General features: G+C 44.5%; 1 protein-coding gene across 5 annotated transcripts in view; it reads right to left on the bottom strand.

The window, feature by feature from the left end:
* Nucleotides 1-25,496, bottom strand: part of NMT2 (N-myristoyltransferase 2) — a 62,887-nt gene that overhangs the window by 27,390 nt on the left and 10,001 nt on the right. For 3 of the 5 annotated variants that reach the window (XM_064592017.1, XM_045874362.3, XM_045874360.3), the window contains exon 2: nt 3,327-3,462. The exons of 1 other annotated variant lie outside the window; for it this stretch is intronic. In XM_064592017.1, the coding sequence (XP_064448087.1) occupies nt 3,327-3,462 (136 nt within the window). Of the gene's footprint in view, nt 1-2,868; nt 2,912-3,326; nt 3,463-25,496 lie in introns of all 5 variants that reach the window. One more of the 5 variants, XM_045874361.3, reaches the window with a different exon arrangement.

Genomic DNA, 25,496 nt, shown 5'->3' with positions numbered 1-25,496 from the left:
TAAGAATGCCCTCCACCAGGACCACACCTTGCCCTCTCCCAGCTCTGATGTTCCTCCAGAGACAAACCTTCCAACGAGAACAGTTTCTTCTGTGAGTTTAGATCTTTGGCAACCACAGCCTGTTTTCCCCAACGCAAGTGTTGGAAACTAACCTTTTTAAGTAAAACATATTCTCAGTCTGGAAAATTGACAATACCTTTCCAATCTCAAGTTCCTTCCTCAAAGCCAATATCCTCTTATCTCTGAAGATTCCCCAGCTCTTTTTTTGGAAAGTCCCTCAGATAATGTAATCCCACACGGAAAGCGAGCCTCTCTTTTCCACTTAGGGCTGAAGAGGAAAATCACGGAGTTTTTTTCAGTACGCAAAATTATTAGTTTTAGGATTTTGATGCCACACAAACAGTGCTCTTCACTGTAGTTCAGAAGTGGTTAACAAGAATTTCGGAGCCCTTTGGTTTTCCTGTGTGCCAACAAACCGGGGGCGCAAAGAAAAGCTACTATCGACCCTCGCTGGTTTATTAATAGTAGCTCTGGACTTCTGGTCAACGTTGAGTCTAACGTCTGTGGTCGGAAGCCAAGCCTTTAACCTGGGAAGCTTTACCCATGTGACACACTACAAAACAGAGTTTATTTAATATAGGCCTCCCTGTGTTTGCTTAAGATTCTTGCCCTGAACCTCCAACATAGAGTAACTGATTTCCAGCAAAATGAAATTTACATCCATTGGAACCCCTGAACAAGGGCATCTACTAGAAGACCGACAACTTAGAGAGAAGTCGGAGCACAGCATATTTCAACTTAATAATGCTTGAACATGTCCCCATTTATCCTTAAAAAGGCAAATTTGAACCTACAAAGCCTGCACTGAATTTGTCATGGGAATTTTTCTTTCCTGATTCTGGAGTTAAGTTCTTGATCACAAATATGCCAAACTCTAGCTAGTTTGCAGCAAACATGAATCAGCATCTTTGTTCCAAAGGAGCCAAGGATATCCCAACTCCGTGAAGACAGACCTCAGAGTGGTTTCAACCCTACCTAACGAGCCTCATCAGGTTGACTAGCAGTCTTTACATAAAACGACCATTCGTGAAATATTTATATCTGAATGATCACTATTTTAAGTGCTTTCTTTCTTTCTTTTTTTTTTTTTTTAAAGATTTTATTTATTTATTTGAGAGAGAGAGAATGAGAGACAGAGAGCATGAGAGGGAGGAGGGTCAGAGGGAGAAGCAGACTCCCTGCCGAGCAGGGAGCCCGATGCGGGACTCGATCCCGGGACTCCAGGATCATGACCTGAGCAGAAGGCAGTCGCTTAACCAACTGAGCCACCCAGGCGCCCCTTTAAGTGCTTTCTTAAAGTAGAGAGTTGCGCAAGCACAATTTTCAAATCCATGGTGACAAAGCAGCAAGGGAAATTCAGCTATGATACATTCTTAAACCTATCCATTTACTTTCCACAGCAGCACCGCCTGGGGAGAAATGAATTAGTGTTAGGGAAGGTGAGAACGTGGATCAATCCCACGTTAGCTTCCCACTACCATATCCCTAAGTCAGGCGCACCTCTTTTCCTCCGTGGACTACTAAGCTCCAACTGTACGTAACTTTACCCTTTACTTTCTAAATTTAGTATCTTGGAAAGATGTCCAAGTCCTCCACCACTAAGAAGTCTAAAGAATCCAGACAAATGTCATCTTATTCTGGTTCTTGAGGGCAGAAAATAATATTTTCTACACACAATCCACTGTAATTTATAGTGTTATTTAGAGCTAGCATCTTGTGTAAGGGAAAGAAGCTCCAGTTTAAAAAAATGCAATGGACAAAGGCCCACATTAACACAATTCTTATTTATTCTCAATTAAAAAAGAAAACAACTTCTCTACGTACACGCTAGCCATTCCTCCTGCCTTGGCTAGCTCTAGTTTCTCATAAGTGACCAGAAGTAAGGGAAGGGCTCAAAGTCACTGGGGGGTGCGGCGAGGGGTACAAGCTGATGGTGATGGTAGAAGCAATACGGAGGGTCAGAACTGCATATAAGTGGCACCGCATTTATCCAATGAAGCGACATTGAGAAATGGGAAAAATGTCTTGGGAGTAGATGGTGTACCTTATATGAGTGACCTCAGGAAGTAGGTACAGTGAATAGAGTATTTATTACCTGAGAGACGAGCTGAAAAGCAAGGGGGGAACATCCCATTTTCTTCTCACCCCACATAGGCAGTCAGGGAGAATTGGGCAAAGTAAGTATCCTCTCAGTGACCCCTGGTCTTACATGTAAAACAGTAACAACACCAAAATCTGCCTGCAAGACCCACTTCCCACGATACAGTGTCAACTGTGTGCAAGAAAAAGAATTTCAACCCCGCGAAACCTGCCATATATACAGTGCTTTAGACTATAAAGACCACTTAACAGAAAGGATCTAACAGCAAATAGGCTCGCAGAGCGCGGCACCCACACAGCTCGTGGGCCGGGACCGAGCCCCTCGGCCACACCACGACCCCCGGGACAACTGACGTGGAGCTGCAACCATCAGGATCATCCGGGCTTCGTCATACTTCTAACGCCACCCCCTTTGCCCTGTGAGTTTCCTGCACGGAGAGGGCCCTGTGGTCCCCCGTGGCCCGCACACAAGGCCTGTGTTCCCCGCCAGGGTGACCCGGGTCGGCCCCCCGGAAGGCGGGGGGGGGGGGCTGCCATCAGCACCACCAGAACCCCACGCGGCCGGCCATCCGCCCACCACAACTGCTGGCTGGGTCTCAGAGGGGTGTTTCTCCGGCGGGAACGGCAGGAGCTACGGCCCACCCTAGGCAATGGGATGTAAGAATGGCCGAGAAGCCAACTGGTCGGATTCAAAGTCGTAAGACTTACCCGTGGCTGCTCCCGTGGGAATCTGCTGCCAGATCGTGTGGTGCTATTCAGGTAATTAGACAGATACCCAGAAAAATTAAAATGTGAATATCTTCTGAACTAAAAGTAATGAAATATTAAGCGTAACTTCAAAACAACAACAACACACACCTAACAAGCTCCCGTGGAGACTGACTTCTATCACTACAATCTACATACAAATGCGCTCTTTGAGAAAAAGGAAAAATGCAGGTCGTATCCACATACACACAAAAATGCAGTCTGTACCTCTTGGTTATTTAGGTACGAACATCAGCGTCAGGAAGGCTGTAAATGCCCGCCGGGGACGAGCGCCTTCCAGCACACGGTCCCAGCAAAACCCTAAGGACACCTCTGCTCCCCCGGGGGCGCTGAGCCCTACAGTCCGGCTCCCACATGCAGGAGGAACCACAGAGGCTAAAATAAAACAGGGGTCTCACTTTGGAAGGCTGCTGGATTTTAATCTCCTGCGAATCAGAGGCCGAGTCTGACTTGGTGCCTCCGGAGTTCGGTTTCTCCTTTTTTCTCTTCTGTTTCTTCTTTTTCTTTTTGGCACCCAAATCCCCTCCAGGACTTCTGTTAGGAAATTCACAGAGGGTAAAACAAGAACAAAAAAAATCATTATATAAAATTAATCATTGAGAAGAACGCAAATTATACCCAGGAAGAAAAAAAAAGAACTAGATTAGGATGCCTGATATTGTGATTTATAAGAAACGTATATATGTGATCATTCAGACGACCTAATATATAGCTCTCATACATACTTCCTAAGTGACAAGAGCTTAAAAATGTCTGTTGTGTTAATGAGGTGACTTTTGGAAAGTGCCTAAGGATGGGGGTTGGTTGCCAGTGGTGCGAACCCTGTGATCAGAGGGCTGGAACTTATATTCCCAGCCCCCAGCTTCCAGGGAGGAGGGGAGGGCAGCAGGATGGCCAGTGATTTGATCAGTCGTGCCTATGTAATGAAGCCTCTATAAAACCCTCGAAAAACAGAGTTTTCCTTGTACAGATTCGGGGAGAGTGGAGCATGGATGCTCCGCGCCCTTTCCCAGCACCTGGCCCTGGGCATCTCTTCCACCTGGCCATTCCCCAGTCCTATCCTTTTATGATAAACCAGTCATCTAGTAAAGAAAATGTTTCTAGTACTTCTGTGAGCTGTTCCAGCAGATCAATCGAATCTGAGCAAGGGGTCTTGGGAACCTCTGATACACACCTGGCTGGTCAGGAGTACAAGGGACACTGGGTTTGCGACTGGTGTCTCAAGTGGCGGGCGGCGTGGGGTGGGGAGCAGTCCTGTAGGACCGAACCCCTGCCCCGGGCAATCTGATGCTACCTCCGGGAGGACGGTAGCAGAATGGAGTTAAATGAAAATTCTGCTAGTGTCGGTGGGAAGCCCGCCCTCCACACGCACATGATGAGATTAGATCCAGAAACTCAAAATGGCATGTAAAGTGGGAAATGGAAGTGAGATGAGAAGTTAATAGCACAAGGAACTCGGAAGACTTACTAGTCTACACGAAGTCACACTGCAGGTGCTTAAACAGCATTCGAGCAGGAAAACTGGAGCTAGAAACCATATTTTATAATGGAAGTCAAGTAGCTTTCACCCTTAACCACGGCTCCACTAACCTACTTTTTAGGCAGCCTTTTAAGGGAGAGATGCGTGTTGTAAAAAATTCCATTATAAACATCTCTTGGGTACAACAAACCACAAATCTCAACACAACAGAACCAAAGAAACCGCTTCTCTGCAGAAGGGGAAATTTTCCTTGGTAAATCATTTAACAAGAAGAATTAACAATAAAAAATTCTACGTGAAAAAAAAATGTTCACTGGTAAAACATTTGTCTGGAACTCTTGTCATCTTATGGCTGTCACCCCCTGAAAGAGCGGAAGAGACGCCAGGAGATTTGCAATTTCCAGTTACTTGGGTCTACACTACCACAGTATTCCCAGAAGGGAAGTTAAAATTCAGAGACAGTTACTGCATTACCGCCTGGATGTAGGGGAAAGTGATGGAAACAATCAGTTCCATTCTGTTGCCCTCAATGAACTGTATCTGCTACCTACTTTCTCTGACTAGTTATCAGAAATGTATGCATCAGACAAGACACAAATGTCACTGATACATAACATATATATATATTAACAGCCTCATAACATTGTCCCTCAGAAGCAACCAGTGGTTTTTCTGGTACATATTCTTCCAAAATTCTCTTTTTTCTCTAAGCACGCCTTTATTTTCACTGTAAGTTTTAAACAAAAACTGTATCTTAAACATACCATTTGCCACCTTACTTTTTTTCTCCTTCCACTTACTTAACAATGTGTCTTAGACTTCTTCCCATGTCAGGATATAGTGAGCTACCTCATTTCTTTTTAGCAGCTAGAGAGCATTCCATTGTGTAAATATATCATATTTAACCATCCCTATATTAAAAAATGCTGCTGCAGGGGGCACCTGGGTGCCTTCCGGTTAAGCATCTACCTTCGGCTCAGTGACGATCCTGGGGTGCTGGGATCGAGTCTCACATCCAGCTCCCTGCTCAGTGGGGAGTCTGCTTCTCTCCCATCCCACCCCCCGCTCATACTCTCTCTCTCAAATAAAATCTTTTTAAAAAAATGCTTACAGGGCGCCTGGGTGGCTCAGTCGTTAAGCGTCTGCCTTCGGCTCAGGTCATGATCCCAGGGTCCTGGGATCGAGTCCCACATCGGGCTCCCTGCTCGGCAAGAAGCCTGCTTCTCCCTCTCCCATTCCCCCTGCTTGTGTTCCTGCTCTCGCTATCTCTCTCTCTCTGTCAAATAAATAAATAAAATCTTTAAAAAATAAATAAATAAAAATAAAAAAATAAAAAAAAATAAAAAAATGCTTACATCTTTATGCATTCATGCCAGTATGTCCAAAGGTGCAAATGCCAGATCAAAGGGCACGAACGTTTTTACTTTTAGTAGATAATTAAGATTGCTGCACTAAATACTGTACCAATATCCACTCCACCAAGAGTAAATCAGTTTCTGGTCACCAATTCCGGTCAACAATTCCTCTCAGATTCATGGGAAAGGCAAGGACCCAGGACAAACTAAGACTGGCCCCAAGACTGGCCAGACAGGTGAATACAGGGCTTCCTGGAGAAAAGCCTCACGAATGCAAACCTGCACGGCAGCGGTGCTCAGGTAAGAAAACCAGAGTCGTGACTGCCCAATGCTGGGGCCTATATGTGGACCAGGGGGGTCCAACACAAGGGGAATCCCACACGCTGGTGAGTTTTACCTCCAGGAGCAGTCAGGTTCCCAGAACAAACAGCAGACAAAAATCCCCCCATGCTTCTGGCAGTGGGAGGGGAAGAGGGACCCTTCTGAAATGAGCCAGAGCACTCTGTTCTCAACAAAGCCTGCCCCCAGAAGAAATTAGTCGTCGACCAGAGCCTAACTGACATGGGGAAACAGCCAAACCCAGCCCACGGTAGCATCCTGTCCCACATGATCGGGGAAAAGAAAACAGAGGAAACAGGAGCAAGTTCAGAGCCCAGAGGCACAGGCTCACCAAGGGCTGGGAGGGGCAAGACGGCAGAACCCCCACGCCCTCACCTCTCCCCACTGTGCTACTGAAGGCCAGCCTATAGCAGTCCCTCTTACCTGGTACCTCACGTCTGGCTATCCAGAAAAAGTTGTAAGGTGTACTGAGAGGCCAAAAACACAGTTGGAAAAAAGACCAAGCACCGGAATCGGACAGGGCAAGGATGCTGGAATTATCAGACTAAGAATTCAAAACAGCTATGATTAATATGCTAAGGTCTCAAAGGAACCAAGCAGACAGCATGAAAGGACAGACAACATTAACAGAGAGACAGAAAACCTAAGAAAGAACCAGAAAGAAATGATAGAAATAAAAGACACTGTAAGAGAAATGAAGAGTACCTTTGATGGGCTTATTAGTAGACTGGACAGAGCTGAGGAAAGAATCTCTGAGCTTGAAGATGTTGCAACAGAAACCTTAACAGAAACGTCCAAAAGTGGGGTGCCTGGGTGGCTCGGTCAGTTAAGCGTCCGTCTCTTGATTTCAGGTTCAGGTCATGATCTCAGAGTTGTGGGATCAAGCTCCGCGCTGGGCTGCCCCCAACCCCACTCTCGTATGCAAGCACACACTCTCTCAAAAACAAAAACAAAAATACAACAGCAACAAAAGAAATCTCCGAAAGTGAAAAGCTAAGAGAACAATGACTGATGAAACAGATTAGGATACCCAAAGGCCGTGGGACACCTACAAAAGGTGTAACACATGTGTAATGGGAATACCAGAAGGCAAAGGAGGAACCTAACAAATATTTGAAATGATCACAACCGAGAATTTTCCCCAATGAATGTGAGGCACCAAACCACAGATCCAGGAATCTCAGAGAACACCAAGCAGGATACATCCCAAGAAACACTACGCCTCGGTACTGGCATATCCTTTTCAAACTACAGAAAATCAAAGATTAAAAAGAAAATCCTGAAAGAAGCCAGAAGCAAAATATGCTTCTCCTATAAAGGAACAAGGAATGTCAATTTCCCAACTTCTCTGCCAATACTGAAATATTAACATTCTTTTTCATCTTGGACAGTCTTTTTTTTAATTTTTATTTTTTTTATTATTTTTTTTAAAGATTGTATTTATTTGACAGAGAGAGATACAGCGAGAGAGGGAACACAAGCAGGGGGAGTGGGAGAGGGAGAAGCAGGCCTCCCGCCAAGCAGGGAGCCCAATGCGGGGCTCGATCCCAGGACCCTGGAACCATGACCTGAGCCGAAGGCAGACGCTTAACGACTGAGCCACCCAGGTGCCCTTCATCTTTGACACACTTATAGGTAGAAAAGTCTTATTGCAAATTTAACTTTTCTTTATTTAATCAGGAGCAAGGCTATACATCTTTCCATATGTTTACTGACCATTTATATTTTTCTATGAATTGCTCATTCATACCTTTTTCTGTTACCCATCTCTTAAAAAAATTGATTTGTCGGTGGCCTTTATACAAGCATGGATGGAACTTACCAGTTGTTAAGTATTTTTACTTTGGGTACTTTCATTTCATTCAATCCTTGCAACAGCTCTATGACCTACTACTTTATGTCTGTAGTACATTGCCTAAGCTGTTGTGTATTACTTAAATTGCAAATACTTTACCTGGTTTATTTTTTTTACAGTATCTTTTCCTATATAGACATTTAAAATCTTGGTGGAGTCTAAGAAATTTTCCCTGTGGCTTCTGGGCTTTTAAATCTTGCTTAGAAAGACCTTCCCTACTGTAAAACTACATTAACATCCTTCCATGTTTCTCCTCTACTGTGTGACTTTTGGAAAATAATATTTCGCTTTCTAATTCACTTGGAATAAAAGGTGTACAATGTGAAGTGCCCATGCCTCTACTTTTCAAAAATACTACTAAATACAAGAAGTAACATCACTTGTTATTACTGGGGTCACACTGTAGCCCTCAAAGACTGATAAGCAAATTTTATAAGAGAGGCAGATCTGCCTACTAATTGGATGCAATCACATAGTGAGGTTCTCTTGCTGCCGGATACCGTTCCAGGTGCAAGCAGTATCAAAACACATCTGAAAATTCTCTTTTTTAAAAGATTTTATTTATGGGCGCCTGGGTGGCTCAGTTGGTTAAGCGACTGCCTTCGGCTCAGGTCATGATCCTGGAGTCCTGGGATCGAGTCCTGCATCGGGCTCCCTGCTTGGCGGGGAGTCTGCTTCTCCCTCTGACCCTCCCCCTTCTCGTGCTCTCTCTCTCTCTCTCTCTCATTCTCTCTCTGAAATGGATGAATAAAATCTTTAAAAAAATAAATAAATAAATAAAATAAAAGATTTTATTTATTTATTTGACAGAGAGAGAGCACAAGCAAGGGGAACTACAGGCAGAGGGAGAAGCAGGCTTGCCCTGAGCAGGGAGCCTGATGTGGGGCTCGATCCCAGGACCCTGGGATCATGACCTGAGCTGAAGGCAGGACGCTTAACGACTGAGCCACCCAGGCGCCCCTGAAAATTCTTTGATACTTCTCTCAACAAGAGGTGAGGTCTATTCCCCTCCGCCTGAATCTGGGCAGGCTTGTCACCTGCTCTTTGTGCAGCAGAAGTGACCCCATGTGATTCGGGAGGCTCGGACACAAAAGGCCATGCAGTTTCCAACCTGGCTTCCTCAGGGTGCTCATTTTGGGGGCAGCCAGGAGCCACGGACGAGGCCTGAGTGCCCTGAGACCTCCGGGCCAGCAGACAGCGCACCTAACTCCACAGGAGCACCAGGTAGGGCTGTGGGAGGGAGGCCGCCGGGTGGACGACCAGCACCGTGGAGCCTGCACCTGCACAAGAGGCCCTAAGGGAGTACCTGCCTTTCCAACTTCCTACCCACAGAATCTGCAAGCGTTAACAAAGTGACCACTGTTTTAGGTCACCAGCTCTGTGATGACTTGTTACAGAGCAGTAAAAACTGGATCAGATGGGCGCCTGGGGTGGCTCAGTTGGTTCGGCTCAGGTCATGATCCCGGAGTCCCTGGATCGAGTCCCGCATCGGGCTCCCTGCTCGGCGGGGAGTCTGCTTCTCCCTCTGCCCCTCCCCCCTCTCATGTGCTCTCTCTCATTATCTCTCTCTCTAATAAATAAATAAAATCTTTAAAAAACAACAACAACAACAACAACTGGATCAGCAATTGGGTGCCTGAAAATGGAGGGCCACTCTAATAAAACCCTAAAACACAAGCCACCGCTCCAAGGCCAGGTGAAAAGGCCGGGAGGGGTGGTGGGGGTTCCGAGAAAAATAGACACAATGTCTCACATAATGATTATTTCAGTGAGTGCTTCATTTTCAACTAGGAACCTGAATGCGGAAGGGAGACCCATGCTACATACTAGAGGAAGAACGTTTATAAAGAGCTGTTGCCAGCGATGATGTGGAAGCCAGAAAATGTACCTAATGAGCTGATGATGCTCGAACTAAGAAGATCACTGGGCAGAGGGCTGAAGGTGCTGCTTCGCCCCGCTGTCTATAATGAGACAAAAGAGAGATCAACTCAAGAATCAGCTAGTTAGTTTCTGAGTAGAAATTAGAGAATATATATACTCAGCCAGTATTTTGCAGGTTAAAAAAATAAGTGTTTCTCATCCCAGCATCTCTAGAAGGCAAAGGGTTTGCATATTGAGAAATGGCCTCAGGGGCACCTTCAGCTCAGGCTCAGGTCGTAATCTCACTGGTTGTGGGATCGAGCCTGCATCAGGCTCCTAGCTCAGGGGGGAGTCTGCTTGAGATTCTCTCTCCCTCTCTCTCCCCCTCTGCCGCCCTTTTTTCTCTTTCTCTCAAATAGTAAATAAAATAAATCTTAAAAGAAAAAAGAAAAAAGAAATGGCCTAAGCACAGGAAGTCAAAGCAAGGGTGGAGCAATAAGACCCTTTGTTAGGATGTTGCGAAGATCTAAGGTGGTGCCTCTGGACCATTCCAAACAGACAAAAGGCCTTCTAAGTTTCTGAAGAATGGGCCTCATCTATCCTCTGTAAACAATAGTTCTAAGAATCTTTGTCCCACCACACTCTCACCAGGAGCCCAACAGAGAGAAAAGTTTATTTGACAGAAGAGATTTCAGGGTAGCTTTTGTCGAACAGAGTGGATTATAAATGGACATGTAGGAAAGCCCATGACATTTCTATGAGCATCACACCAGCTTGAAAGGGAGCAGAACAAAGTGAACAGAGGCCTTTGGACCCTCAGCCTTTTATAGGCAGGAAACAGACAAAGAAGTTTACTCACTGAGGTGCAAAGTCAGTTTTCTTTTGGAAGGACGACTGGAGGGCCAGAACCAAGAGCCCCAGGGACAGAGCCCAGAGCCCCAGGGACAGAGCCCAGAGCCGCAGAGGACAGCTACCAAGGAGAAGGACTGAATGCAAAGCCAGGAGCTGGAAACACGTTCCTGGTTGGATTTCAGAACTGCGACAGACCACTGACTGTGGTTTGTGCTCTACTTTCCCCCCTTTGGGGCTCTCCTACACCTGCCCACCATCCCATGAGGGGTATGGGGGAAGCAGCCAAGGTACCTGCTCAGTTCATCGTATTCATTCAGTTGACCCCGAGAGCCCTCAGTCACACCTAAACTTAGTTTACATGAGATCCCAGACTTCAAGCCTGAGCCTAATATCTAAGCCAAAACACGACATGATTTTGGGAAGAGTCTTAGGGAGGGTAAATGTATTCTCCACGTGGAAGAACGTAAATAGTTTTTGGCCAGAAGACAGACTGTGGTAGTTTTCAACATATCCTCAACATTTTTTTTTAAAGATTTTATTTATTTGACAGAGAGACACAGTGAGAGAGGGAGCACAAGCAGGGGGAGTGGGAGAGGGAGAAGCAGGCTTCCCGCAGAGCAGGGAGCCCGATGCGGGGCTCGATCCCAGGACCCTAGGATCATGACCTGAGCCTAAGGCAGATGCTTAACAACTGAGCCACCCAGGCGCCCCTATCCTCAACATTTTTTTTTTAAAGATTTTATTTATTTATTTGACAGAGAGAGAGAGGGAACACAAGCAAGGGGAGCGGGAGAGGGAGAAGCAGGCTTCCCGCCAAGCAGGGAGCCCGATGCGGGGCTCGATCCCAGGACGCCGGGATCATGACCCAAGCCGAAGGCAGATGCTTAACAACTGAGCTACCCAGGCGCCCCTATCCTCAACATTTTTAAGAAAGATGAAAGATGGTGTGATAGACAATTCACAAGTGGTTACTACTTATAGTTTTCAATGGAGACTAAGGTTTCTAAAAGTAAAAATTCTGATAAATGTAATTGATGTTTCTAAGAAATGACAAGGAAAGCAACTCTGTATGCAGGGAAAGTAAGATGTGTTTTGTTTGAGAGAGAGAGAGAGAGAGAGCTTGTGTCAGTGGTGGGGAGCAGAGGGAGAGGGAGAGAGAATCTTAGGCAGGCTCCAGGAGCTGCCTCTATCGATGTAGAATTACAATCAGAGGCTTTAGCTAAGCCCACGGCGGCCGTCTTTAATTAAACCCGGCACCCACTCACCCTCCTTAAAACCACATTCATTTGAAAAGTAGTCCTTCAACACTGGGTGGCCCTTGAAGATATTTTGACTGCAGCCCAAAGAGGAACCTATGCTCTCAGTTAAACAGAATGTTGTGTCTATATTCCGAATTACTCAAAAAAATGTAGCTGAAGCCACGGAAGATTTAAACAAACACATCACTGCTATAAATGCTCTAGCTCTAGATCCTTTTAGCATGCTCTAAATTCGATTCCTTCTAAATAGAAATATGCCCTGCTAAGCACTGCTATATTTCTTGTTCTTTTTGGTGGTTGTTTGCCTTTTTGTATTTGTCAAACGGGAGCTTAATTCGCACAGGCTCGGAGATGCCTTTACTGTGTATTTCAGGAGGGACTAGAGAAACGAAGTTCTCCTACCCTGTCAAAGTCTTCCATTCCCAAATCCCTCCATCATCCCTGGTCAGCAGGAAGTAGCTACAGAAGAAATGGCCACCGTCCCTTCTCCTTGCATAGAAATGCAATGGTGTTTTGACAGCAGGGATTTGTAAGAGGGCCCCAACTACCTCCATTTTGACCTCAGTCTGTACTTTCTAACTGATTAAGTTCTTTCCAGCTTATCTCTTAACTCAGGCAAAAGACCCTCCAGGCAAACCATCCCATGACAGGAACCAAAACTACCTCCTCAAGCAATAGGGACCACGTAGACACCAGCAAGACGTCCAAGGCAAAGATCGACCTGACCTTTACTGCCCCCATCCTGTACCCACTGACCTTTGTCCACATTTTCCTTATATACACCTGAGAGTATTTTCAGCACTTCGGAAAGAGTTTTTTGAGACACTAGTCCGCTGACTTCCCGGTGTTGGTCTCACGGAAGTAAATTCCTTTCCTGTTCCACTACCATTCATCTCTCTACCTTTGGATTCTGTCAGTGATGAGCGGATGACCCTGGGCTGTTTGGGATCCCTGAAGCCAGGTGCTCTTGCACCCTGGGCCCTGGTTACAGTTCCCTCCCCCTGGATGTATGCCCTTATAGTCTTGTGACTCATTACAACCAACATTCACAACAAATGTGTCCATATGTGACTGCCAAGTCTAGTGAGAAGAGCAAGCAGCCCCCACCCACTTCTTGCAGAACTCTCCATCGGACAATGTTGAGACCTGTCCTTCTGGTGAGGCCATGGGTAGGCACCCCGAGGGAGAAGCAAGCTGAGCTCCCACTAACGGCCAGCCACATGAGTGAGCCACCTGGGGAGTCAAGTGGAGCCTTCGGCCTACAGCTGTCCCAGCTGAAATGTGATCGCCGGAGAGACCCCCAGTGAGAAGCTCCTCCAACTGGGCCCTTTCCAAATTCCTAACCCACAGGATCTAATAAAATGGTTGCTGTTTGTTACAGAGTAACAGTTACTGGAATGTAAAGATATAACAACAAACAAAGCAAAGTCTTGTTTTATGAGGCATGTATTTCCAATGTAGTGGATAATACACAAATGGGAGACCCGTGGGAAATTAAATGAGACAGGGTCTGTAAGTGTGTAGCCTAGTGGCTTACACGAAGAAAGCCAGTCAATAAATAGCAGGTACTGTTATTAGTATATAGTTAAGCATGTTGTTTCCCTTGCCGGGACACCCTTCCCTCCTTCACCGCCCAGCAAATTGCTTGTCACTCAAGATTCAGGCCAAGAATCACCTCCTCTGAGAAAGCTTCTTGCTCCCCCCACCCCCCAATCTGAATCAGGTGCCCCTAACTCAAAGACTCCCCTGCCATCTGAGCATTGTTCTGTTCAGCACACTCTAACTTGGTGTTCTTATCTACTTTTCTCACTACAGTGTAAGCTCCTTAGGAACAGAATGTTTCGCATTTCTCTATAAAATGTATGAAATAGTAGAAAAATATATATCGGTCTCTAATCATCAGGAAGACCAAGCCATGATTAGAAGTTTGGAATTTTTGGCCCCAACCCCCCATTTTTGAGAGGGGGGAGAGGGGCTGGAAACGCAGTTAATGATCGATCATGATCGATCATGCCTACTTATGAAGCCTTCATAAAAATCCCAAATGTCTAGGATTCAGAGAGCTTCCAGGCTGATGAGTACGCGGGGGTGCTGGGAGGGTGGTGCACCTGGAGTGGGGGGGCATGGGAGCTCCATGCCTCTTCCCACATACCTTGCTCTATGCATCTCTTCCATCTGAATGTGCATCTGTTTCCTTTATCACATTTTTAAATAATAAACTGGTAAACAGCAAGTCACCTGTTTTCCTGAGTTTGGGGAGGAGGCAGTCACATGGGGCTACCTCCAGGAAGACAGTATGGGAACCGAGTTAATGCGTAGGGCACCCAGCTGGTGTCCCAATGCTGTGATGGGGCAGTAGCATGAAGGCAAAGGAGAAACACAGTGGGAGAGCTGGGTTTTTCCTACTCAGATGTGTGGTAAACATTATCCATGCTCACCAATATTTCTGAATCTCCTCTCCTGTGGGCGCTAGAAAGTATGATGCATATACATCCCCCGCCCCCTTGAAGTGAGGCGCAGGCAGGCAGTTTGCTTAGCCAGTGGGAGACCAGGACACGTGACAGGTGTCATTCCCAGGTGGAAACTGGAGAGCCATTATACCTTCCTCTTTGCTGCCCTCTCCTTCCAGCCAAGCCCTGCAGCCCTGAGTCAAGATGATGGCCATCAGGAGGGGATGGAGCCTCCTGCCTAGCTAGGTCCCCAGGTACCTCTAAGGAGTGGAGGATCTTGCCTGCATGCACACAATGTGCATGGGAGACAGATCTTTGGTGAATTACACAACAGAACTGTGAGGCTATTTGTTTGTTTTCAGCGCATGATCACTTAAAGTCTATTAACTGATACAAAGCATTAGCCTCTCACCCAACAGCAAGGTCATAAAGGGACTCCTCTTTCTGTTGGTTAGTATGTACTAAAATCATAAACTTTGCAATTTTAAAATGGATAATTCACTCCTCTGTAAAGTCAAAATATGAAAGGTGTCTTCCATAGTGAGAAAAACTGCTGAAGAACAGCGCTTGAGATAGAGATTCATAGTTCCCTATTCCTGGTCCTAAAATAGAAAGTAGTGCACATTTTTGGAGACACATGAAGACCCTGCCAAATGGTACCCTAGTGGTCTAAAAACAGTAATGCATTCCCACCCCAAAATGAGTGGTTTATTTTCATCAAATTTGAGTAGAATCAAATTTGTACTATTGTGATGTTTACATTTAAAATCATCTGGTGGCTAAAGACAACCATAAATATCTGACTAGCAACTGGGCTTAAACAAACACATCAGAGCCACACAGCAGAGCTGGAAATATGCCGGGGATAAGTATGGTTTTGTAAATTCTCTGATTTGGGAGTCCGAGTATTTCAGGCTTTCCTCCCTCAATGCTCCCATGGCTGGGAGCTCACTGTAAAATAGTGAGCTTGCTGAACTGTGTGGCGGCAGACAAAAGCTATTCCCATTTGCACCCCCAAGGTCTGTAATGCTTTATTGCCTGACACTAGTAAATTTTTTGTGACAGATGCTTGTTGAATGAACGAGTGAATAATTCTGGCTCTTGAGATGACTCCAATCACCCATTGTCAGGTGGCAAAATACCTCTGAAAGCTACAATTCTCCCTACCTGCAGGGAAAACTTACTACAGCCTATTATCACGTCTTTATTGTGCATCTACCAAGTGCTCAATAGTGTGTTGGGCGCAGGGGTGGGTTGGGGGAGGGGAGTGGTGGTAACTAAAGTCATCAATGACATGCCCTTGGCTTCATAACCCAGGGAATTACCCCCGTCCTGCCTCAATTCTTTTACTGCTGCTGGTTATGGCTTTTCTAGAAACCACTGGGAGCCCAGGACCTTACAGCTCTTCCGTCCAATACACCTAGTTTAAAATATCTGCAAATTTCCAAGATTTTTTCACCTAGAGGGATATAAGCTGAGAAGTTATGACTGGCATGGATGCCTACCCAAATGGACAGAAATGAAGAATCAGGACCAACGAAGAATCCAGATATTTTGGTCCTGTGTCTGTCAATCAATTTTTTTCTAAAAAAGATAAATTAAATTCATGGAAACTGGAGTTGATACAGAGACAAAAAATAAATAAAAATACAAGATTATATCACCAAAGTGTCCTTAAACATGTTTACATCACCGATTCTGTAACTTCTAGGACATTTGTACAATGAAGTTTTCCATTAAGTTGTATTTTGGGGTCTGGTATTACACACCCCAACTCCCCCACCTCCCAACACTGTCTTGTTAAAATTATACCATCTTATCTTGTTATGATGGAGAAACTGGAATCATTTTTGTTAACTCTAGTGCTCAAGCTTTTTTTGTTTTTGTTTTTTCCCCCTTTTTTCTCCTGGGCACTAAATTAACCATCCCCTCCTCCAAACTCCCAGACACATCTGATAGTATTTCCACAGTGGAAAGAAGCAGAAATCCCCCACCCCTGAGTGAGGACAAACTACGTTTCCATTTTCCAGAAGCCTCCAACGGAGTACAATTTGGAAATGAGAATTGGCAGGCATACCACTTCACACTCGGAGGGATAACCGTAATCACAAAAGGTAATAACAAGGGTTGGCAAGCATGTAGAGAAATCAGATCCCTTGTATACTGCTGGCAGAAATGCAAAATGGTGCAGGTCCTTTGGAAAACAGTCGGGCAGCTCCTCGAAATGCTAACCATGGAGAGTTACCATGCCACTCAGCAATTCCACTCCAAGCTATATACCCAAGAGAAGTGAACACATACATCCACCCAGAAGCCTGCACACATAGGTTCCTAGAGGCATCATTTATAATAGCCAAAAAGCAGAGAAGCCACCCAAATGCCCACCAACGGATACACGAATAAAGAAGATGTGTTAATATCCATACCACGGCATATGACTCAGCAACAAAAGACAAAGTCCTGACCCACACTACAACATGGATGAACCCTGAAACCATCAGGCTAAATAAAAGAACCCAATCACTAAAGACCACATATTACAGGATTCCATTTACACAAAATATCCAGAGCAGGCAAATCTATGGAGACAGAAAATAGACTAGTGGTTGTTAGGCGCTGGGAGAATGAAGAGCACTGGGGAGTGACAGCTAAGGGACCCAGGGTTTCTTTTTGGGGCGATGAAAATGTCCTAAAATTGATTGTGGGGATGTTTGTACAACTCCATGGAAATACTACATGCCAGAGAACTGTACACTTTAAATGGGTGAATTGTCAGGTATGTGAACTGTAGGTCAACCAAGCTGTTAAAACACTAGCAGGTGCAACTCCTATCCCTGGAGCTGGTAGGATGATGTCAAGGCCTTTGCAGACCAAGAGCTGGGGATGGCGGCCTAACTACGGCCGGCCTCCTGCAGACCAGGAGGAGTGTGCGACACACAGAGATGTCACGGCCTCCCGGGTAGGAGAGATGCTGCTGGGCCCTCAGGATAATAAAGAAAAATCCCTGCTCGTGAAGACTCTTCTTGGAAATCCAATGAGGAAAAACTGACTCAGACTCTCAGGGCTCAAAACTAAATCCTGAACCACAGTTTAGTCATGGAAATCACACAGCCCTTTTATAAAGATCTCTTGGTTCTTTAAGAACAGAAGTTGCACTTCCTACTTCCCCAAGAATTCATATGAAAGATTCATAGCAGAAAGCCTCTCAGTTTTCCTACCCCAGGAAGGACAGGTACTTCTGTCTGTGCCTACAGAGAATCTTTGGCATATTCAAACCCCATTTATCCTTAAAAGGTTAACCAATAAACTTCTCAGCCATGGAAATGGCAAATATTTAATATGTACATCCGGCAAATCTCTTCAAAGAAATATTCAAGGATTCTATAGACAGGACTTAATGGAATGAACAAAGGAATACAGCTATGCAAACATTCTGCAGATGCTCCAGGATAAACAAGTGGGGCAGAGATTGCTAGCTGACTACAAAATCCATCTTCCCTTTCTTTCTGGCCTCACAACTAGACATTTTCCAGCTCACTCACCGTCAGGTATAGCCATGTGACTAAGTTCTAGCCAGTGGGATGGGAGTAGGAGTGAGGTCTGCCACTCCCTGCTGGACCAGAGATCCTCTTGGGTGTTCTCCCCACTCCTTCCCATGTGCTGATGGGATGCAGGCGTAGGATGAGACAACAGAGAATGGGAGAGCCACATGATGGGAGAACCCTAGGCTCTGATTGACAGAATGAAGGAAGTCTTCTTGCCACCCATCTGAACGCCTTCCCACAGGTGTCATATGAAGGAAATTTTCATTGCGTTGAGCAAATTACACATTAGAGTCTACTTGATATAGAAGTTTAGCCTATCATAACTAATACATTAATATTAAGGGTGACATCAAAAGAATTGAATTTAGGGTATGTGAATCCCCAAAATAACAATTTTAGATTTCACAGGATTCCACCAGAGATCATTTAGTTCCTCCCCTCAAAAACCACTAATAGTTTGATGTTTTAATTGTTTTATAAATTTTTCCCCTTGATTTACTATTTCTGCATAGAAAACGATGGGATTATAGATAAGCTTTGTTATATTTTCATGCATTTTTCTAGAGTGTCTATAATAATTACAATGCCTAAAATGGTCAAGAACAAAGACTCTGGAAGAGGTTTCAAGATGGCGGCATAAAAAGATACTGAGCTCACCTCCTTCCACAGACACAACACATCTACATCTATATACAGAAAGGAACCTGGAAACTGGATGAACAGAGGCACCACAACAGGGACGGCACCAGAGTGGACAGAAGAGGTAGAGATATGGTCTCACTGAGGAAAAAAAACGTACTGCACCCCAGCCATGGAGTTCCAGTCAGGAGGGGCCCTAGCTATAAGAAAATTTCCCCTAAGGAGCAAGAGATTTGAGCTCCAAACCAGGCATGCCAACACTTAGATCCTTTGAAAACCAATAGGGAGTATATTCAGGAAAACTACAGACCTGTAGGGAAAGAAAAACCCACTCTTAAAGGGCTTGTGCACAGACTCACTAAACCAGGAAATGAGTGCAAAAGCTCCAGATATAAAAGTACATAGATTATAGGTAAAGGAGACCCATTTACTAATCTGGAGTGCCTCTCAGACAGGCAGGAGGCAGCTGGGCCTCTCCCCAAGGACCGAGACACCGGTGTCAGTCACTTTTGCTGTCTCATTCAGCCATGCTGATCCTGGCACTAGTGGGCACCATTTTGGAATTGTTCCTCTAGACTGCTAAAGCCAGGAGCCATGTTCTGCTAAGAGCCCTGCACAACCTGTTCCTCCTTGAACCCCACAGCAGACAGGCTGATAACCCTGCCCAGTAGCACACCCACAGCAGTCGGGGCAGGGCCTCACAGCCCATCAGGCTGAGGGCCAGCCCTGCCCAGCAGCAAGCCCCCACCAGTGGAAGCCCAGCCACAACACAGGGGCAATGCCCAATGAACTTGAGAAACAGTGGGTGAACACAGTAAGAACTTCAACAAAGAGCTATAAAACAAAATAAAAAAACAACAGTCAGAGCTGAAGAATACAGTTAACTGAAAAGAAAAACACACTAGAGGGAATCAACAGCAGATGAGAGGATGCAGAACAGATCTGCGAACTGGAAGACAGGGTAGTGGAAACACCCAAACTGAACAGCAAAAAGAAAAAAGAATTTTAAAGAAGGAAGATAGTTTAAGGGACCTCTAGGACAACATCAGGCATACTAACGTTCACATTATAGAGGTCCCAGAAGAAGGCAGAGGGAAAGGGGCAAGATACTTATTTGAAAAGTAAAAGCTGAGAATTTCCCTAACCTGGCATCGGAAACAGACATCCAGGTCCAGGAAGCACAGAGAGTTCCAAAAAAAGATAATCCCAAGGAGATCTTCTATAATAAGACACATTATATTTAACATGTCAAAAATTAAAGAGAGAATCTTAAAAGCAGAAGGAGCAAGTCAAAAGTTACATAGAAGGGAGCCCCCATAAGACCATAAGCTGATTTTTTGACATAAACTTTGCAGGTCAGAGGGAGTGGCACAATATATTCAAAGGGCTGAAAGGAAAAAATTTACAACCAAGAATACTCTACCCAGCAAGATTATCATTCAGAATTAAAGGGAAGATAAAGGGTTTCCCAGAGAAGGAAAAGCTAAAGGAGTTCATCATCACTAAACAGCTTTATAAGAAATATTAAAGGGACTTCTTAAAGTAAAAAAGAAAAAGCCAAAACTAGAAATAGAAAAATATGTGAAAAAAAAAAAAAATCTCATAGTAAAGACATGCATATAGTGGTATATAGAACCCAAAAGGTAGTGGATCAATCACTTACAAAGCTAGTCTGAAGATTAAAAGACAAAAGCAGTAAAATTAAGTATATCTACAATGATTAGTTAAGAAATTCACAAAATTAAAAGATGCAAAATATGGCATCAAAAACATAAAATGTGGGTGGCGTGGGAGTTAAAAGGTAGAATGCAACTAAACTTAAACACCAACTTAAGATAGACTGCTATGTACATAGGTTGTTATATATGAACCTCACAGTAACCACAAACCAAAAACCTATCTAATAAAAGTGCAAAAAATAAAGAGAAAGGAATCCAACCACAACACTAAAGAAAAATCACAAAGAAGAGAGCAAGAGAAGAAACAAACAAGAACTACAAAAACAACAAAAAAACAGTAAACAAAACAGCAATAAATTCATACCTATTGATAATTACTGAAGATATAAATGGACTAAATGCTCCAGGAAAAAAGACACAGGGTGACTGAATGGATAAAAAATAGTCCCATCTGTATGCTGCCTATGAGCGACTCACTTCAGACCTAAAGGCACACACAGACTGAAAGTGAAGGGATGGGAAAAGATAGTCCATGCAAACAGAAATGAAAATAAAGCTGGGCTAACAACACTGATATCAGACAAAATATACTTTAAATCAAAGTCTGTAACACGAGACAAAGAAGGGCATTACATAATGATCAATCCAACAAAAAGATGTAACACTTGTAAATACCTATGCACCCAATACTGGAGCACCTAAATACACAAAGGAAGTATTAACAGACACAAAGGGAGAAACTGCCAGTAATACAATAATAGTAGGGAACTTTAACATTCCACTTAGATCATCCAGACAGAAAACTAATAAGGACAGTGGCCTTAAACCACACGTTAGACCAGATGGACTTAATGGATATATATGGAACATTCCATCCAAAAACAGCAGAATACACATTCTTCCAGGGGTGTGAAACTTCCAGCTTTGTTTTTGCTCAAGATTACTTTGAATATCTGGGGTCTTTTGTGGTCCATACAAATTTTAGGGTTATTTGTTCTAGTTCTGTGAAAAATGCCCCTGGAGGGTAAAAATGCCATTGGTATTTTGATAGGGATTGCATTGAATCTGTAGATTGCTTTGGGCAGTATGGACATTTTAACAATATTAAGTCTTCCAATCTACAAGCATTGTATATCTTTTTATTTGTGTCCTCTTCCACCTTTTTCATTAATGTCTTACAGTTTTCAGAGTATAGATCTTTCACCTTCTTGGTTAAATTTATTCCTAGGTATCTTAAGCTTTCTCAATGGAATATTACTCAGCCATAAAAAAGAATGAAATCTTGCCATTTGTGACAACCTGGATAGACCTGGAGGGTATATGTTAAGTGAAATTAATCAGAGAAAGACAAATACAGTAAGCTTTATATGTGGAACATAAAAAACAAAACAAACAAAACAAAACTGAAACAGACTTATAGATACAGAGAATAAGCTAATGGTTACCAGAGAGGAGGTGGGGGGGGGGGATGGACAATCTTCTAGTTATAAATAAGGCACGGGGATATAATGTCTAGCACAGGGAACATAGTCAATTACATCATAACGATTCTGTACGGTGATAGATGGTAACTAGATTTATCGCAGTGACCATTTTGGGCTTTTGTGGTTGTTGTTGTTTTTAAAAGATTTTATTTATTGGGACGCCAGGGTGGCTCAGTCATTAAGCGTCTGCCTTCAGCTCAGATCATGATCCCAGCATCCTGGGATCAAGTCCCACATCGGGCTCCTTGCTCAGTGGGGAGCCTGCTTCTCCCTCTCCCTCTGCTGCTCCCCCTGCTTGTGCTCTTTCTCTCGACAAATAAAAATCTTTAAAAAATAAAAAAAAATAAAAAAATAAAAGATTTTATTTATTTATTTGTGAGAGAGAGAGCAAGCAAGAGAGCATGAGCACAAGCAGGGGGAATGGCAGGGAGATGGAGAAGAAGGCACCCTCCTGAGCAAGGAGCCCGATGCGGGACTCGATCCCAGGACCCTGAGATTAGGACCTGAGCTGAAGGCAGACGCTTAGCCGACTGAGTCACTTAGGCGTCCCGCAGTGACCATTTTGTAATATATTTAAATACTGAATCATTATGTTGAATGTGAACTATTCTTCAATTAAAAAAAAAAAGGAATAAATAGGGGTGATCTCAAAAGCACAAACCACAAATAAAAGGCAATAACCTGACTACATCAAAGTTAAATATTTTGTGGCAAACCGATTATAAAAATTTTAAGCTACAGAATGAGGCAAGATATTCGTAAAACACCTGATAAAATACTATTAATAGCCAGAATACACAAAAAGCTCTCTTCCCCTTTACACTGTATCTCCAGCACAGGATAGAGAGATAACCTACCATCCTGGCCAGGAATGCAGGCATTAGCCAGGGTCTGGCTTTGAATTCTGGCTCCACTACTTCCTAGCTGTGTGACCTGGAATGTATTACCTTCACCCGTCTGGGCGTCAGTGTCCACAGCTGTAAAAGGATAGAGTTTCCAACAGACACTATTAGAAAAATTGCAAGGACAAAACCAGTTACTACATGTAAGAGCTTGGGGCAGAGCGGGCACACAGAAATCACTCAACCCACGCTAGCTATTCATGCGATTGCCCTGCGTTACCTTTTCTCATAACCCACTGGTAGCTAAGTTATATATTTATTCCTCTTCCTCTAGCCAGGGCCTCAGGTCCACGCAACAGCATTTTCCTCTGTATTCTTAGCATTTCAAACAGTGTCTGCCATACCAAAGGTCCTCAGTAAATATTTGCTGGGTGAATGTGAAATCAATAAAAAAAATCAATGAGAAAAAGACAAAAGGCTGACAGAAGCACGGGCTGCGAATGAGCGCGGCTTGAAGCGGAATCTCTAACAGCCCGAAGAGTCGGGACAAGCAAGATGCGCCGCCTCACCGGCAGGAAGGGACATGAAAAGAATACCACCTCAGAGTCCACCCTTTGTCGACTGGTTTGTCCAACATCAGAAGAACGCGAGGCAAAGGAACCCTCACACGGAGAACAATCTGGCAGGAGCCACCATCGCGGCCCGCGCAGCAGCGGCCTGACCCCGCCAGGTGCTGCGCTAAGCCCCTCACAGACGTCAGCCTTGCACGCGGTCACAGCTGGTAAGGCCGGTGCTACCGTGACGGTTCCTGTCGTTTTAGGGACGAGGAAACGGACATACAGGGCGGTTCCGTCGCTTGCTGAGAGTCGCGGGGCAAGGAGGGGCCGAGCCAGGGGCCGAGCGCGGCCGGACTGGCTCCAGAGCGCGAGCAGCTGCTACACCAGCCTGCCTCTCGCCTGCGCCTCGCCGCGGGCTGGGCGCCTTTTGAGACAGACGCCGGCAACATTTAGCTCTTCTCTGGTCCACTGCCCATTCATGATCCTTGGACACTCTTTAGCAGCCTATTTGAGTCATAGCAGATGTTTAGCGCTGCGTGTGTTACGGCTGGGACGCCACATCCCTTTACGAGACGGAAAGGCACTACGAGGGACAAACTCTGTGCCCAGGTTTTGATACAGTTTATGAACAACAGTAAAGGTGACGCAAAGGTGCTTCACAGGGCCCTGAGGACAGGCAGCTGTGGGAAGTCGGCCGCGGCAGAGGCAAGTGCTCTGGGGGCGTGGGCCACACGCTCTCCTCGTGCTGGATCCGGGCATCCATCGCGCGTAAGCTGATCACGCGGCCACCCAGTTCAATAATGGACTTGACCTACGGTTCAGGTTCGCGAGGCAGCCTGTTGCCAGTGGCTCATCAGTGCAATTCCAGTAATGACTTCTTCACCCTTTTTCTCCCCAGGTGGAACCCACAGTCCAGAGCAGGAAGCCACCCTTCCCAGGTGTCACCATCTGGCTTTGTGATGGCCTGACCTAAAGTAAGATTTCTGCCACCTCATCGGTTCGGTGGCTTCATCCCTTCCCCAGCACATTCCTCTCCTCATGGGACTGACACAGGAAATCTAGGTCAGGGTTCTCCAAAGCCACATGATCTCTGACCAAAGCAGTTAAGTTATGCACAAGCCTGTGAAAGGCTCGCAGCTCAAAGATGCCCCCAAGTTTACGGCCAGTGAAGGTCAGAGATCATTATAAAGGCCAGCCAAGGAGGCTGGTGGCTACAGTGACTAAGACCATAATGTTGGGTAGAGGTCACGGTGGGACCAGCCAACAATTTCAATATTTACACAGCTGTCAGAAGCAGAGGGTGGCTAGCTCTGGGCAGTGGCTTCCGCAAGCCCTAGATTCAACCCAGACCTAGCCGAGCAGAAGAACCTGGATGACTCCCTTTGCTAGCTTCTGATCAACAGTTTGCTAACCAATCCCCCCTTTTTAGATACTTGGTTGCTTGTAAGTTTTCAGTTGTTTCAACTCTTACTGTAAAGTCAATGTGGGAAAATGTGTCCTACCTGTTTAGTCTTCTCTCCACAATCACTTCAGTATTATCAAACAATTTTGGTGGCCTACTTCCTATTAAATCCAATTCTGGTAAGAGTTAATGTTAATTATAATAAAATTTTATCAATATGCATTGGCTAGAAACTAGCCTAGTGTGAATTAGTTTGTGAAGTTAAGACTTGTCTTGGCAGATAGTCCAAGATCAGAAGAAAATATTTAAAATGTAAATGAAAATTTTTAATGCATTTTTAAGTTCATTATATATAATTAAAAGACTAAGTGCAAATTGTTCAGCTATACAACAAACAAATTTCTTAGAGGCTTACATCTTTGCCTCTTAGGCAAAACTGTTCCTAAGGATGAAATGATGATCACAACAAGTGGGAAAAACATTTTGTAAAGGCTTAAGGGAGCTGGCAGAGTATACCTTTCAAGATAGTCCAAATTAGTGAAAAATCATGTATTTCCTATAGTCTTCTCTCACCCACGCCCATGATGTTTTTCTGACAGAACTGATATACACTAGCTCCTACTTACACGATTTTTCTCATTTCTGACCTTTCAGAGGCAAATAGTTAACAAGTCAAAAATAAATAATTTCCCTGGCTGAGATTCATTTCAATAATGGATTAGCATTATTATATTTAATATTAATGTGTCCGCAAAGCATCGACATGCTTTTCAAATGATATTCCTATTTCTAAATGCCCTTATGTATCCAAGTTTCATTTTCTACTTCCTCTTTTCTATATTCCAATGCTGATCACGGACTGAGTCAACTCTCTCATTACAGGAACATTCCATACGTACAGGAAATCCTTGTGGTTACAGACTGTGGCAAAACAGTATGTTTTTCCCCCCTGAGAAAAATCCCATGAAGA

Source organism: Mirounga angustirostris, unplaced genomic scaffold (genome assembly GCF_029215605.1).
Source record: "Mirounga angustirostris isolate CCGP_5_RB_7025 unplaced genomic scaffold, mMirAng1.0.hap1 SCAF_5, whole genome shotgun sequence".
NCBI classification, from domain to species: Eukaryota; Metazoa; Chordata; class Mammalia; order Carnivora; family Phocidae; genus Mirounga; species Mirounga angustirostris.
The sequence above is the reverse complement of the archived record's forward strand: the minus strand, read 5'-3'. Positions and strand labels throughout refer to the sequence as shown.